The sequence below is a fragment of the Nannobrachium achirus genome (assembly GCF_963921795.1).
Source record: "Nannobrachium achirus genome assembly, chromosome: 6".
In the NCBI taxonomy this organism is placed as follows: Eukaryota; Metazoa; Chordata; class Actinopteri; order Myctophiformes; family Myctophidae; genus Nannobrachium; species Nannobrachium achirus.
In genome coordinates, this window is record NC_137815.1 from 26,833,414 (window position 1) to 26,851,054 (window position 17,641).

Below are 17,641 nucleotides of genomic sequence, written 5' to 3' on the forward strand. Positions count from 1 at the left end.
ACACCGCGTGCACACGCACAAAGCTTCCGAGGCTCTTCAAAATAAAGCGTGAGTGAACGGCAGCAGCAGCAACAGCTAGAAATGTTATAAACCTGAGCAGCCCATGTATTAATATGTCCGTACACTGACAAGTGCGTCTGTGGCAAAGACTTTGGCCTTGTCCACAGCACATTTTAGATTTTCTGTTTTACTCACCATTATAATGCTCTTATTTTTCATAAGACCCAATTACTGAACTAAATTATTTACAGCAATCAAGAGACAGCGCAATTTCAGGTCCTCAAAGGAAATAATACCAATCAATCTCTCATATAATTTATACCACTTTCTCTTAAAAACACACACATCAGAGGAATGATTCTCGTAGTTTAGTTTTAAATTAGAGAAACTGCAATGGGGAGGACAAGTAGCCTAATGATGTGCGTGATTTCAGCTGCTAGACTTCTAAAGCACAGTCAACTCATTTTACAGTCTGGTCTTTTTATTCTCACCGCCAGATCATTTCGGTCGTTGACAGAAATAGTGCTGAAAGCTGCATAATTATCTTGGAGTATTCCAATTTGTGAGTTATGTGGTGCTCAACTGAAATTTCAGTCTGTCCATTCAGACATTCTTGAGATAAAGTTGATGTTGACCAACGCACAGACATTGAACTGAGAAACGCTTCTCAACAGAAGCCACTGTTACCCCTGGCATATTAAACATAAAGCACGACGACGCTGACATTTAAAATGCGAGGCAACTTTGCCGCGTGCAGTTCACTTCCTTAGTGCAGCGTGGATTGTTGTCACGTGTCTTCTGCACACAAGAGCTGATTGGCTAACAGCAACATCTTCACAATAAGAGCTACTGGGTCGGGTGCGAGCTGATGAATGTGTTTCAACGAAAGGAAAATGAAACAACACGCCACAGCACCCTGTCATTTACACTTAGGCCTTGAGTAAATACATTAAAAAAGCCCATTCTGCCAGTGATTTTAAGTTTTTCCTTACCTCAAGTAATAGAATATCCCAGTACTATCTATCCCCAGGCCCAGTCATGGCTAAACAGATGGTTTTCTCTGTACTTTTTTTTCTACCATCCATTCTCTAGTTATGGGCCGTTGCGATCACGTATTCTACTGGTTCTCTGTGTTTTAGATTTTTAGAGAATGAAATGGTGACTCACATGCAAACACTGAAAAAAACAAAAGCATGTGAAATGACGTTTTCTTTTGGTGGTGTGGGCCTTTGAGTTAACACATGCATACACCCGCATTGCTGGAAAAGTTTGCACCAAACCATCCACGGGCCCCCCTCCGCTGGGGCCCCCCTCCGCTGGGGCTCCCCTGCTCCGAGAGGGGGGACAACTGTACCCTAAACCCCAACCTCTCAATCTCAGGGGGCAGACACTCTAACCACAGGCCCACGGAGATGAGTTAGTATGTTAATAATAAGGTAATCTTTTATTCATAGAGTGCTTTTCGAGGATACTCAATTTGCACTCATTAAGTAAAAAATCATCGCTTCGATTCATCCATAAAATTAAAGCGTTTCCAGATAGAATATTAAGAGCATTATTAAGCAGAATTACGGACGTCACGACATCACACAGAGTTCATCGTCATCAGTGTCCTACGTTTGAATGAAGGGTTAGATCTGCTGGAGGGGGAGTGTCTGCTTTAGATAACCCCTCTGTTCATTCATTTATGTCTGGTGGGGAAATGTTCTGGTCTGGATGAATTCATTATATGCCATTCCTTTTGGGACATGTAGACTGTGTGATATGTTTGATATTTATATTTATACAGATTTTTGTCATACAAAGGGCTTAACCCATTTAGGCCTAGAATTATTGAATGCTTTAACCAGTGAAAAATAGCAGATATACAAGGTGCCACGCTGCGAGCTATAGCTATATCTGCTATTTTTGAAAAAGTCGTGAAAATGTGTGCAAATCTTTGAATATATGTATTTTCAAAGCGAGCGTTTGTAACTCAAATTTTGCTTCTGGGGGTCCCTGGAACTAAATATTTTGAGATGGGGGGGTTTGGGGGTCCTTCACATGAAAAGGTTTGAGAACCACTGACATAGTAGTCTCTCAAGAACAGACTAACTGAGCTCCAGTTAAGTGAAAAGGACCTTTTCTTTGACGATGGCCAACCAGATTGCTGACACAGAAACATAGTTTTTAAAAAAAACCTTAGAAGGATTCAAAAGACACTTATAGAATCGGGTCAAAATTCAAATTTTCACGATTTTTCAAAAACAGCAGATCTTCAAGCTTGTGAGCTTGTATATCTGCTGTTTTTTTATAGTTAAAGCATAAAATAATAATACACAATAATGTGTACCCGTTCTAAATGGGTAATGCAGTTAAGACAAATTTCCATCCCTCTGTTTTTTTTGTTCTTGTTGAGAAATGCCTTCGATATAGTCACAACTTTACAGGCTATCCGTTTTATGCAAAGTGCCTGATGGTTTTATGCAAAGCTTGTTCGATAATGAGATTTCGTGTGGAGACGGAGACAGAACTGCAGCAGTGGCCTAAGAATCCATTTGAAGATTACTCTATTGATGCTGTCTGTCTCTCTCTCTCTCTGGCTCTCTCCCTCTCCAGAGACAAGCCAAATACTCTGAGAACAAGCTGAAATGCACAAAGGCCCGCAACGATTACCTGCTCAATCTGGCTGCCACCAACTCACTGGTGGCCAAATACTACATCCACGATGTCTCCGACATGATAGACGTAAGTTGTTTGTTGTAAGTGGCACTTAAGACGAAGAAACTATGTTTACGACAATGGATAATGATGTTACATGTAAGCACCATCGCTGTCGGGCGCTGTCCAGGAAAAAATACTATATATATATATATATATATATATATATATATATATATATATATACAGATCCTTCTCGAAAAATTTGAATATTGTGTAAAAAAGCATTGCCATAGCACCCCAAATCATAATTGACTTCGGAAACTTCCCACTGTTTCCAAACAACCCTGACTTCAGAAGGTTGTTATTTCGCTATTATAAATCCTTGTTTTGAGTGGTTTCGTGTAATAGTGTAATATTTTGAAATATGGACTTTTGAAATTCATAAGATGTATGCCATACAAATTCAAAATTTTAACATTGGAATAATTCACTGAATGTCCAATGTATCTAAAATATATGAAAGTTTCAAGAAAATGTACTTTTACACAATATTCAAATTTTTCGAGAAGGATCTGTATATATATAGGCAGGGGCTGAAATTTCTAAAAGGGCCTTTTGGTGAAAATATTGAAAATAGCAGACCTCCAAGCTCACTACGCGTCGCCTGGAGGTCGGTATTTTCGGTGCTTGATACCACACTAAACTAAGCATAATCAAGTCAATACTGGAGATGTGGCATGCATTTCTACACATAGAGGGCAATTCTTTCAACATAAGATGCTGCATTCAAGTGCAGGAGAGTTTGGACAATGCAATTCTCTTGAATGCTGCCTTCAGGTATATGGCATGGAAAGAGGGGCATTTGCATTTCTTTCGCCATAAAAAAAATGGTCTGGAGAGGGCACTTTTTTACAGACGGGTAAAAGGGCAGGGGCTCAAGCCCCCTTTGATGTATATGTGTGCACATGCCTGGCAACTACACTAATAAAAATAAAATATGGTGATACATGGTGTCTTCCCTGACAGTGCCGACATATCTCGCATGTTTTCTTTGCTCCTTTGTTCTTGTCACCATAGTGCTGTGACCTGGGCTACCACGCCAGCCTGGCGCGCACCCTGAGGACCTACCTGTCAGCAGAGTACAGCCTGGAGACGTCGCGCCACGAGGGCCTGGACCAGCTGGAGGGGGCGGTGGACTCCATGGACCTCCGCGGGGACAAGCTGAAGGTCATGGACGCTCACAGCCAGATCTTCTGCCCCCCGGCACGCTTCGACTACCAGCCGCACATGGGCGACGAGGTGAGCGAACGAAGAGGACCCCTTATTAACCAGTGATTCTCAAACTTTCTTTTTAAATTTCATTTCAAGGACTAGTGTTGATTTTGGCAGCGAATGTTTGATTTAGTTTTAGTCATAGTCTTCTGAATAAAATGTAATTTAGTTTTAGTCATATTTTTGTCTCCTGATTTTTTTTTTAGTTTTAGTCTAGTTTTAGTCGACCAAATATCATAAGTCTTTAATCGACTAAATCTATATTTGATTTTGGCGGGCCTTGATAGCGTCGCAATGTCTGATTTTACACTTGGTTGCACTCTGAAAATAGCAGATCTACAAGCTCACACGTCATGCTGCGGCGCATTGTGAGCTTGTAGATCTGCTATTTTCAGAGCGCTACCAAACATAAAATGACTTGACGAATTGAGTACAAAGGACCCCAATGGAAACAAGCCATAGTCTTTCTTGGGTTTAATCCTCTTAGCTGACCTGGTATTGAACTGTACTTTCCTGTATTCAATCAATCAATCAAAGTCCTATGCTGCACATTGTTAAGCGTGTTGCGTGTTGCTCGTCATGCTAACCAGGTGTGCCAGGTGAGTGCCCAGCAGCCCGTGCAGACAGAGCTGCTGATGCGTCACCACCAGCTGCAGTCCCGCCTCGCCACGCTCAAGATCGAGAACGAAGAGGTGAGCATGCTCTCTGACGCCGGGGTCTTCAACGTTTTCAGGCCAAGGATCCCTTAGTTGAGAGAGAGATGAAGCAGGGACTAGGGCATTCACGAATAGTGATTTTTAGTATTTTGCTATTTTCACAATATTTATCTGTGGAACCGAGTCACATTAAATGTAATACCTACAATTCCAAGTGCTTGTCAGGGTGTGGGTCCCCAGTTCATACAGGTATATGTTTATTCTGGGGTCTAAAAAGGTTTGAGAACCCCTGGTATAGAGCATTAACAAATTCATCCACCAGGGGCATTGACAACTCATTCTTATGACTTCCTATCTAGCCACGCTTTATAAACTATATATTAAAAAAAAAAAAAAAAAACGAATATTCGACTTCGGTGAACAACGTTGAATAGTGACTTTGATATTCGAATATTCGAATATTGGTGAATGCCCTAGCAGGGACCCCCACAACTTTCTCATAGATAACATATCGTTTCATCGTTTGACAGCACAATCATCAGTGTATTTTGGATTCATGTCAACTTGTGTTCTCAGATATTTAACCACTTGAGCCACCATTACCTAATAAACTTGACCTTTTACTCTGTACTTAGTCTCTTTTTCCCCTCTACACCAAAACTCTTTGCCGGAAATAGGCAATCTACAAGCTCTGCGAGGCGTTGTGAGTTTGTAGATCTGCTGTTTTTGGCTACAGTCCTCAGAATATGGACACTAGGGTTCAAGTTGTTCATAAAAAAGGATTAGAAGATTTGGAGGACCCCCTGTAGTAACTCTGAGGACCCCCTAGGGGTCCCGGACCCCCTGTTGAAGACCCCTGCTCTAACGGCTTAGCCATTATTATTCTATCACTTACTTTTTTCCTTCATGAAATAATGGAGAACCACCTAATTGTATACTTTGATACAAAAGCGGCAATAGCCGATTTACAACATGTGACGTATTGTAACGTGATGTGAGATCTTCCATGTTTTCGATCAATTGATTATTAATAGATTACTGTGTATATTTATTTACGATTATTCGCCAAAATGCCCTAGTTGGTCGTACAAAAGTGTTATGCCAAAGTATTGAAAATAGCAGATCTACAATTTCACAGAGATCTGCTATCTTCACTACTTTTATAATGGTAAAATCAACATACCGTACTGTACGTGTGTGTGTGTGTATGTGTGTATGTGTTGGCATTTTAATTTTCAAAATTCAGTTCAATTTTTCTTTTTTTTTTGTAATGTTATACAATGAAACCATGCTTTGTTAATGTTGTCTGTGTGCCAAAAGTCTGACTTTGGCGCCTGTTTCACCTTGCAATGCTAGCCTATGGGGAGAACATTTTGATCCATTGATCAATGTTTAATCAACGGAGGAACTATTGTGGATATCTTGCCAATACTTTAATATAGTACATAATGATCCTTTGATCCTTTGATCTGTCAATTGGCAGTGACTATTAGAATATGCTAATGTATGCACAAAGCAATATGTTGTGGGTTTTGACCTGCCCCTGACCTTCCCCGGATCATCACTATGCAAATGTGAAGCTCCATCCCTCCGGGGGTTTGGGCTTGCATAACACACACACACACACACACACACACGCACACGCACACGCACTCGCACGCACACACACACACACACACACACACACACACGCACACACAAGGGCATTCACCAAATATTCGAATATTCGAATATCAAAGTCACTATTCGACGTTGTTCACCGAAGTCGAATATTCTCTTATTTTTATTTTTTTATTGTTTTCTCTTTAAAACATGTATAGTTTATAAAACTTGGCTAGATAGGACGTCATAAGAATGAGTTGTCAATGCCCCTGGTGGATGAATCTGTTAATGCTCTATACCAGGGGTTCTCAAACCTTTTTATGCTGTGACCCCAAAATAAACATATTTGAACTGGGGACCCTCACCCTGACAAGCACTTGGAATTGTAGGTATTACATTTAAAGGGACTCGGTTCCGCAGATAAATATTGTGAAAATAGCAGATCTACATCCTCACAACGCCTTGCGTTGAGAGGCGTTGTGAGCATGTAGATCGGCTATTTTCACAATGTTCGCCTCTTGCTTACTTAATATTTGACAGTTTGGCCTGTCCTGTAGAATATTCGACTATTCGAATACTTTGAGGTCGAATAATTCGAATACTAAAAATCATTATTCGTGAATGCCCTAGCGCACACACACACACACACACACACACACACACACACACACACACACACACACACACACACACACACACACACACACACACACACACACACACACACACACACACACACACACACACACACACGTGCGAAACAGACAGGTAGAAAACATAATCTTGTACTGTATAAGATACTGTACATGGGGTATGATAGTATGCTGGTTAGAGAATAGGGATTCTTATGCCCTAATGCCCTAATCATCAGTGATGATGCAAGGTCGCACCAATTCTTGGCCATCTGCCCAGTGATGTATATCGGACCAGCTACCCATATATGGAGATTCATGTACTGTATATAGTACATCCCTTTTATGTCCATATACATGAACAAATAAATCAAGTGAGCATGTACATCTGCTAGTTTTTTAGAGTTTTTATAGAGTTAAGTAGAGAGAAAAAAAAAGCTAAAATCTTGAATGAGAAAAATCCTTCTCGTTTCAAGTGACAATAGCTTGCTTGTACAGAGCCCACAGTGTACAGTAAAATGTACAGTTCACCAGACTGCAGTGATGAGTCATCCTGTTACTGCCGCACGCACACACACACACACACACACACGCACACACGCACACACGCACGCCCGCACGCACGCACGCACGCACGCACGCACGCACACACCAGGACATGGAATTAGCACTCAGATGACACTGCAGGGAACATCATTTCATAGTGCATATCAGTTTACACTTCCAACGTTGCAAAGCATGCACTTTACATTCTGCACTTCTCAATGTCCTCCTCACTTGAGCTTTCTACATTCTGGAATAAGTAAATATCTCTATATTCTGATATATTAATATAGACAGATTGTTTGTTCAGTAACAGTCTTCCTTGTCTCTCCAACTCTTTAATAAACAGAAAATGCATGTTCAGGTCGGACTCGGTGTACAATTTTATCGCTCAGGACACTGATTAAACAAGTTGATGATTGGGTAGACAAAATTGGAACTGGAACACTATAAAATTGAAGCTGATGAATGGGTACTCTTTCCTGAGTGGCTGAAATTGGCAACCCGCCTGCAAATCTGTGTTTATTAAAGAGCGAGAGAGACAGGGAGACCGCTCTTACTGAAACAACACTAGAAATACTATCTGGATTTAGAGGCTTAACCTTTTAACATTATTTGCACTTTAAAACACTTCCGGAGTCATAAAAAAAAGTTAAGAAAAAGGAAAGGAATAGAAAAATAACTCCCCTCATGCATTAAAAGTAAAATATAAGTCGTCACTAGAAGCAGGGACAAGACATGTGTTTTCAATGAGGTTGACATGAACTGTATGTACGGCAGGTCAGTGGTTCTCAAAGGGGGGTCCTTGAGGGGGTTCCAGGGGTCCCCACCAAAATGTGTTAATATAGCATCAAATCAGTTTAACCACTGCTTCAGCTATTCAAAAACGTTTGTACCCCTTTTCTCCCCAATTTAGTCATTATGCCAATTCATTCCTCCCCACACACATTACTGTGTTGTCTCTGCTGTTCTATCCTACTGACTCCCCTGCCAGTGTGTGGAGCCCCCACCAGGAGGACGTAGTGCCTTTGTCCTACTCCTCCCGCCCAAGACATTGACGTCCCAGACCGTAGGATTAGGCTTAAACCCCTCTAGACTTTGATTGGCCATTTTTCAAATGGTCGAAAGTAACGTATATAGGGCTGAAGTGGTTAGTGTGTTTTGTTGCAACCATAGGTCGCAGTTTACTGTCAGAACCGGCATAGCTTGTCCATATACGGGTAACGCCTGACACTGCTGTTCCCCTGACACATCACTGTGACGTCACAGGTGACATCACAGTGATGTCTAATACTCAGAGCAGGGATCTCCAATATGGGCATCACAGTGGCATCACAGTGGTGTGGGTGGTTCAGACAGGGATCTCCGTGTATGGGCATAAAAGGGATTGTATGTTGTGAAGTCATGGGAACCACTCTATGCCCATATATGGAGATCCCTTAAGTCATCAACATCTAACGAGACTTCATAAAGGAATGCCCATATATGGAGGAAGACAGCCCATATCTGTGTGGCTTGTACAGACAGGGATCTCCATGTACAGTATGGGCATAAAAGGGATTGTATCTATGATGTGGAGATGTCAGATGTGATAGATGTCATAGGATTTTCACATAACGAACATCTTGGGGCATGTTATGGGGTCTCACAGCATATATCTCCAGACATGGCGTGTCCTGGCCCTGGTCACGTGTCACCCTGAGGCGTCTTACTAGTAATAATAATCAAAATCTAGTAGTAACTAGGAAATACATTTTCAAATAATTGTAGTGGAGTAAAAGTACAACATTTGCCCCTGAGATGTAGTGGAGTAGAAGTACAAGCACTGACATTGGACCTTTGGAAGTAAAGTAAAAAAAATACCTCAAAATTTTACTTAAGTAGGCTACAGCACTTGAGTAAATGTTACTTCACACCACTGCGTTAACAGTACACACTCACACGGTCTGTACTGTACTCTTAAGTAGCCTTGGTGATTGACATGCAGCATTGGTGTGTGGGTATTTAATGTGACAGTGGCGTGTGACCTATGGGCCGGTCTGGTCTCATAACTCTCATCCTGACACAGCAGGGGGTTCTAGCACTGTACTGACCCCGCTGACAGGCCTGTCTGCAGCCTACACCTGCTTAAAGGTTGTCTGTCTCTGTGTGTGTGTGTGTGTGTGTGTGTGTGTGTGTGTGTGTGTGTGTGTGTGTGTGTGTGTGTGTGTGTGTGTGTGTGTGGGTGTGTGTGTTTGTGCGCATGTGCTCATATGTTTTACTTGAGTAAAAGTGTTATGAGTAAGAGTCTGGAATTCAAAATGTACTTGAGTAAATGTACAAAATATTGGTATCAAAATGTACTTGAAATACCAAAAGTAAAAGTACACATGATGCAGAATGTTTCCTTAAGTTTTCAAAAATAGCGGATCTATAAGCTCACATTGTGAGCTTACACATACACAACACTGTGTGTGTGTGTGTGTGTGTGTGTGTGCGTGCGCGTGTGTGTGTGTGTGTGTGTGTGTGTGTCTCTGTCTGTCTGTCTGTCTGTCTGTCTGTCTGTCTGTCTGTCTGTCTGTCTGTCTGTCTGTCTGTCTGTCTGTCTGTCTGTCTGTCTGTCTGCGTGCGCGCACACTCGCACACGTGTGCACAGTGTGGGTTTCTTGCTTTCTTGCTTCTGTGAATATGAAAATGCACACTCCCTCATGGAACAAACATTGTGTTTCATCTCACATTCCTTCATGCTAGGAGACCACTAGTTTCCTTGCAGAGCTCCACTCACACTGAGACAGAATAGAGCCATACCAGAATATCATTAATAGATAGATAGACAGACCTTTTTATAGTTCATCGTACAGTGTTGTGTCAAAATAGTTAATATAGTCTACCTACAAGCTCACTGCACATCAAAACATAGCAGATCTGCAAGCTCACAACGTGTCGCGATGTGATGCCTTGTGAGCTTGTAGATCGGCTATTTTCAAAGATATTGTACTTTTACTTTTGGTACTTTTGATGCCAACACTTTCGTACTTTTACTCAAGTACATTTTGAATTGCAGACTTTTTACTTGTAACGGAGTACTTCTCTACATTGCAGTATTGATACTTTTACTCAAGTAAAGAAATTGAGTACTTTTTCCACCACTGTGTTGCACATTAAGTTAATCATCTGGGGACCCCCTCAAAATAATTTGGGGACCCCCCTGGGGGATCCGACCCACAAGGTTGAGAACCACTGATCTAACTGACATTTGAACCTTTGGCTGCCCCGCTGCAGGTGAGGAAGACGCTGGACGCCACCATGCAGACCCTGCAGGACATGCTGACGGTGGAGGACTTTGACGTGTCCGAGGCCTTCCAGCACAGCCAGTCCACCGAGTCCGTCAAGTCGGCCTCCTCCGACTCCTACATGAGCAAGGCCAGCATCGCCAAGAGGCGCGCCAACCACCACGAGACCGAGGGCTTCTACTTCACCGTGAGTTCAGTTCTCTCCGTCTCAAACCACACGTACGGGGCTAGGAGGGTTCATGCAGAAAAATAGCCATCATACAAGATAAGAGGATATCGTCACTTCCGGGCAGAAACCTTGTATCTCCAAGTTTCATATTTGTACGTTTTTTTTTTTTTTGCGAAGTAAAGCCCTGCTTCATCAGACAAGGCCGTTGCACAAAAGTAGTGAAAACAGCAGATCTACAAGCACACAACGCCTCGCGGTGTGATAAATACAAAACGAACGGTTTTGGACATACAAGGTTTTCACCCGACAACGACGATATACAAGTGAAAATGGTGATCTGACGTGTTGTCAGCTTGTAGATCGGCTATTTTTCAGGAACTGTTGGAAAAATGTTGGCAAATCTTTCTCATCCCTGTCTTTTTTTTTGTCTTTTATTTAAAAAAAAAATGCATATTGCTTTTCAAATAGCTTAGGCCCTATTCAAAAGAAAATGTCAAACTTTTGAAAGGTTTGGCTTATGATGACATGTCGCAAATAAGGACATCAGGTTGTATCAGGCTGTAAAAAGTCAAATAATGGCCTCTGTCGTGCTCTTGTTCAGTGGTTCTCATACCTTTCAGGCTGCAACCCACCAAAATAAAGAAGAGCCGAGGCATTAAATGTTGTTTTACTCGGTTCCACTGATATTGAGAAAATAGCCGATCTGCGAACTCACAATGCCTTGCAGCCTGTGTGTGTGCTCGTGCCTCTTACTTAGGTAATATTTGCCATTTAGCACTTTTTTATAGTATAGTTTGTTGTAATAATTGCATTTTTTTCTTTTTTCTTTTTCATTTTAGAGGTATTAGAAAGGTCTTTAAATTGTCACTTCAGGATGTGCAGATACCCTGTATGTACTTAAATCATGCGGGGACCGTTAATGAACTAACCGAGTGTTCTCTTTGTTGACCTGTGCAGAAATACAAAGAATACCTTAATGGGAGCAACCTGATAGTGAAACTGCAGGCCAAGCACGACCTCCTGAAGCAGACCCTGGGAGAAGGTAAGACTGCTGCTGTTACCACACGCTGTGGTGTCAAAGTGGTGTACCGTGTAACCCAGGGTTCCCCAATAGGCGGCCCGTGGGCCATTTGCGGCCCACACCAACCCCAGTAATAATGGTGGTATAAGAGCAGCAACAACACTAGTATATCGTCGTTGTCGGGTGGAAATCTCGTATCTCCATATTTGTACGTTCTTTCGCAAATCATACAAGGCTGTCGCACAAAAGTAGTGAAAACAGCAGATCGGCTGTTTTCACTAGTTTAAATAATTTTTAAAATGATAAATTCTAAACGAACGGTTTTGGACATACAAGATTTTCACCCGACAACGACGAAAACTGTCGCTGGAGTAGCGGGAACGCCACCGTCGCCCCCTGCAATGCTGTGGCCCTCGGCTTGGTACCCTAGACATAATTCGGCCCTTGGGGAAAACTAATTGGGGAACCCTGGTGTAACCACATACATTTACACAAGCACTCAAGGATTTTTTACTTCATACTTCTACTTCACTAAATCTCAGAGACAAATATTATAGGTTTTACTCCACTACGCTTGTTTGCAAACATTTGTTTACGAGTTACTTTGTAGATTTAGATTATTCTTTCAAAACATGCATTACCCAATTAAGCCCTACAGTATTTTGGTGTGTCTGTTGATGGGAACTATGCGACGAATCCATGGTCGTGCTCTGTGCAAATCCCCCCCTCCCATGCGGTTGCCCCTGGAGACGCCTTTTTAATTCCACAGTGGACTCTACGGACCCTCCATCCCCTGTGTGTGTGTGTGTGTGTGTGTGTGTGTGTGTGTGTGTGTGTGTGTGTGTGTGTGTGTGTGTGTGTGTGTGTGAGTGTGTGTGTGTGTGTATGTTTGCGCGCGCACACGCGCGTCTGTCCTCTTCTGGGGCTCTTGTGCGGTAACCGTGGCGACCGGTGAATGCCCCGCTGCCTGGCAGTGAGTCAGAGGGGTCCATGGCACTCGCGACCATTCAGGGCCGTCTGAATAGAATGCCCGCCTTTTTTTTATAACACCCCCTTTGAGCCTCTCCATCTGCCAACCGGGCACGCCCAGCCCCTGCCCGTGCTGTTGCTCAGCTGTACCACCCGACTGTTGGCAGTGGTGCATGAAGTACTAGTATTTCACTTTTTGATTTACTTAAAGGAATACAACACACATAAAAGTACTTATCGTCTATCAATTTCTCACCCCTTGAAGCCTTTTTTTTATTAATGTGTTTGTCACATTCCACATGCCAATAATTCCATATTTGCTGACGCTGCTGTGGTAGCTAGAGACCAATGCAAAACCATATACAAGAATAATTTGAACTCCAAAACAACCCTCACAGTATAATCACTGAGAGGCCTACTGATGATCCAGGTTCAAAGAGAATGTTTAAATATAGTATTTCTCTTTTAAGAAAAATACTATTACTACTATTAACAACTCATTCAATGCCTAGAATATTTAACCAAAAATAGCCCTCACATGCCAGCTATTTTTCATTTTTCCTCACCTTTTCAAGTAACCACAGAAAATATTTCTAGTTTTCGTTCGATCCCATGATCAGACTGGACTGGAGCCCCTCAGGGCTATATCCTAGTAACAGATTGGCCTTTTATTAATGTATAATACAAGTATAAAACAGGGCTTACGAGGCTACTGTATGTTTTTGCATCAATAATCCTAATCTTTAACTAGTAGCTAAAGCTGTCAAATAATTAGAGTGGAGTAAAAAAAATACAATGTCAATATGAATAGTACCTCAAAATTGTACTCGCAAGTGCAGTACTTGAGTAAAAGTACTTAGTTATCGTCCCTGTCGGGCAGATACCTCGTATCTCCAAGTTTCAAATTAGATTTTTTTTTTCTCGCAAAGTAAAGCCCTGCTTCATCACACAAGGCTGCCGCACAAAAGTAGTGAAAACAGCAGATCTACAAGCACACAACGCCTCGCGGCGCGAGGCGTTGTGTGCTTGTAGATCGGCTGTTTTCACTGGTTCAAATCATTTTCAAAATGATGAATACAAAACAAACTGTTTTGGACATACGCGGTTTCCACCCGACAACGACGTTATGTTCCTCCACTGACTGTTGGGCCCGTCCCACTCTGTTGGCCCCGTCCCACTCTGTTGGGCCCGTCCCACTCGCGTTGACTCATTTCTTCTCTTTTCTCCTGTCTTTCTTTCAGGAGAAAGGGCTGAATATGGAACAACAAGGTAAGATGTTCAGTAGGGGGGACAGGGGGGGTTTTTATAAAAGGGATCCGCGGTGCGTTAAATCCCTCCTGTGTCCTGAAAGTGGTAGAAGACTGCATGTGAATTAGGGCAGTGGTTCCCAAAATGATTATTTTGGGGGGGTTACCAGATGATTAGTAGTTCACCCCCAAAATGATTTTTTTTTCTCCTATTGATTACTCATGCCATGGAGACTAGAGTTCAATAATATTTTTAGGTTTTTTGTCGCATTCCTAAGACAAAAATGTGATAACAATAAATGTACCCCCATTCGTTCCGGATGGGGACCCGTTTCGAAACGGGTCCCCATCCGGAATCAATGGGGGTAAATTTACTCGAATAAAGTTTTTGTCTTAGGAATGTGACAAAAACCAAAAAATATTATTGAACTCTAGTCTCCATGGCATGAGTAATCAATAGAAAAAAAGTCATTTTGGGGGGTGAACTACTCCTTTAATGTGCAACATTATTTTCTCAATCAACATTAAACAAACCAACGTTGTCGTACAGTGTAAGTGTATACAGGCTATCTGCACATTTCTAAAGTTAATTTAATGGCTTTTTAAGACCTTTTCCAATTCCAAATTCCAAAAAAAGTTGTCAAATATTACACAAGAAAGAGGCAAACATTGTGAAAATAGACAATCTACAAGCTCACAAGCGAGGCGTTGTGAGCTTGTATTTCGGCTATTTTCACAATAGTTATCTGTGGAACGGAGTCAAACTAAATGTAATGCCTACTGTACAATTCCAAGTACATTGAGGAAACGGAAACGGAAGCGGTCATAAGCTGTTATAAGTTGTTATGCATTTTATAATGCGTGTTATCAAGACTTTTAAGTGCTTTATCAATTATAATGCATGATGAATGCGATTATAATGCATTATAGACCTGGACCTTTAAGCAAAGGGCTTTTTTTTATCGGTTTTATTCTTTGCATCATTACTGCCCTTGGACTTGTAGGGCAGACCACTGCACCGGAATTGGTTCAGGCAATAGAACTCATTGTAATTTATGCTTCATCATCGAACGGCATGACCAACCACGTTGCACCACGAAGCATAAATTAGCCATTAGTGCGCAGTAATTGTCTTTCGTCTTTTGACAAATTACCTCGCAGTTATTAGCATTTTATCCCGCTAGATCTGAGGTATAATTCATCATCATGCTCGGTTGCTGTAATTAAGTTTTTATTAACTGATGTACTTTTATAAGTCCCCGGAGTCACCAGAGAGCACTGCAGACTCTGAAATGTTCTGCCATGGCTCTGCTCTTCAACGTGGGGTCTGCGGCCCCCCATGGGGTCTTTCATGGGGTTCCAATAAAGGGGTCTCCAGGAAAATAAGGGGGACGGTTTAAACCTGTGATTCTCAACCTCATTGCAAGTGGGCCCCCTGAAATCATTGGAAAGCACAAGATTTTAAATGATAATTTAACGTAGGTATTTACATGTAGTCGATCTACAAGCTCGTAGATTGGCTATTTTCAGAAACTGTTGGCAAAACGATGGCTCTTAATGCGTGTCCCTAACACAACACGTTTTCAAATGGGGGTCCGCAGCCCATGAAGATACATGCATAGATCTCACTGTATGATAAAAATGGGAAGTTGAATTGAGTTCTATGGCAGTGTTTCTCAAAGTGGATTCCAGGGACTCTGTTGGTTCCTTTAGGGCGTTCAAAATTGACCCATACAAGTATGTAACTCTGACAGCGCACAAATGGAACCAAATGGACCCGTAAGGGTCCATTTGGTTCCATTTGTCTGCTGTCAGCGTTAAGGGTAGACATTGAAATTTGAAAGTTTGAGAAACACTGTTCTATGGAATTCATTTCGGCCAGTCATTCTCTTGTGGTGACCATTGTGTGAACCATGCCCCCTCCCCTCCCCTCCCCTCCCCTCCCCTTCCCCCCCACCACCACCACTGTCCCCAGCAGGCCCCCCACCCTGCCCCCTAAACCCCAGAGAATGAGGAAGGCTAGACCCCGCTCCGTGTTTAACCGTAAGCTGTTTAACGGCAATATGGAGACCTTCATCCAGGTATATTCCAGTGCAGTTCTTGTGTCTCTCTCTGTATGAGCGCCGCTGTGTCTCGCTATAGCGCTCCCTGGTGGTGGGGTGTTTCTCTGGCTTTGGCCTCACTCACTTGTGCACTGACTTTCTCCTTCCTTGTATTGCCTTGTTTGAGCAGTCAGTCACCTTGACAAGCCTTGGAGGGTGCAACCTGGAATTTTAACATTTAAAGGAGCTCTTCATCCATCATTATAACATGAAAGAAAAAAATATATTAATTTTTGGGCTTTTTTTTATGCATTTATTTATAGGATTGTAGGTTCACAGGAAATAGGGAGAGAGACGGGGAGTGGGTTCGGGGACTCGATCCTGTGACATGCCGTTAGGCTACTTTGGAGCGACGCCAGCGCTCACCAGCCTTTCTACTAGAGTTCTCAATGGGCCTGAAAATTAAGGCCAGGCCCTAACTGGGCCCTAACTGGGCCGGCCCGAGGCCCTACCCGGCCCGAAATCAGAATCGCCTACTGTAGTGTGATCTGGTCTAGGCCTGGAATTCGTCCTGGACGAATATCGGGTGCCGCATTGTTATTACTCCCTTACATGAACGCTGAATCGAATGGACTAGTCACCTGACCAGTCGCTACGAGCGACAGTAAAACGTGAACATACCAAAAAGAAGTACACCAAGATGTATTTGAAGAAACTTGTAGGATTCTTGAGATTTCAGAGGTCATGGGCAAGACCCTATACCACTATGATGCCCCCTTGGTTTTCGGGAGCACATGCTCACTAGACCAGGATCTTCAAAAGGAGCTGATCGCAGTGAGGTCCGGCGGCCATGTCATTAATCTCACGTCTCACCGTAGAGACACCAGGGCTTTCGGCTCTGCTCCCAAGGCAGTAGTCCCCCCTTTTTTCTCTCCCTCAAAGGTCTGTCTCTGTCTCTGTCACTAACCTGTTCTGGTTCTTTTCTGTCCTGTCCTGTCCTGTCCTGTCCTGTCCTGTCCTGTCTGTGTCCTCGCTGCTCTTCTCTGCCCCAGGGGACGTCGGAATATCCGTGCCAGAAGTCAGGTACTCTGCCATTTAGAGAGGGGGAGGGTTGGGTGGGAATCATGATGATGCATTGTATTGGCTCTATGCACAGCAGCCATATTGTTCCCCTGCCTTACTTCCTTCACAGGTGTTACCAATGATTCTGATTAAGACTGTTCCATTTAGTGTAGCACGGTGGTTCTCAAACGTTTTGATTTCAAGGACCACCATAACTCTGAGAATACATGTGTACACTCTCAAGAGTGACAGACCCATAAGGGGCCATGTGGAACCCCATCGAGGACACAAAAGCTCCTTCTCCAGTACAGGGCCGAACCAGAACTAGAACCAGAACTTTCCAGAACCAAGAACTTTCAAGAACCCGTGAAGTTCCGGGACCTAGTTTAGTACTAGTTTAGTACTACATCAAGAGCAGGACCTAAAAAAGGTTCCCTGAACCTTGTCTGAAACCGGGCCGTGTACTAAAAACCTTTTTAGGCCGTTACCCCCAAAATAAACACATTTTAAC

The 17,641-nt window shown here is 42.7% G+C and overlaps 1 protein-coding gene across 3 annotated transcripts in view; it reads left to right on the forward strand.

Annotated features, from left to right (window-relative positions):
- The window catches only part of LOC308286264 (SLIT-ROBO Rho GTPase-activating protein 3-like), a 112,092-nt gene that overhangs the window by 69,976 nt on the left and 24,475 nt on the right, over positions 1 to 17,641 (forward strand). For 2 of the 3 annotated variants that reach the window (XM_080727246.1, XM_080727247.1), the window contains exons 6-12: positions 2,599 to 2,727; positions 3,721 to 3,942; positions 4,506 to 4,607; positions 10,610 to 10,807; positions 11,747 to 11,831; positions 14,021 to 14,048; positions 17,121 to 17,151. In XM_080727246.1, coding sequence (XP_080583372.1) covers positions 2,599 to 2,727; positions 3,721 to 3,942; positions 4,506 to 4,607; positions 10,610 to 10,807; positions 11,747 to 11,831; positions 14,021 to 14,048; positions 17,121 to 17,151 — 795 coding nt within the window. Of the gene's footprint in view, positions 1 to 2,598; positions 2,728 to 3,720; positions 3,943 to 4,505; positions 4,608 to 10,609; positions 10,808 to 11,746; positions 11,832 to 14,020; positions 14,049 to 16,004; positions 16,108 to 17,120; positions 17,152 to 17,641 lie in introns of all 3 variants that reach the window. The other variant, XM_080727248.1, reaches the window with a different exon arrangement.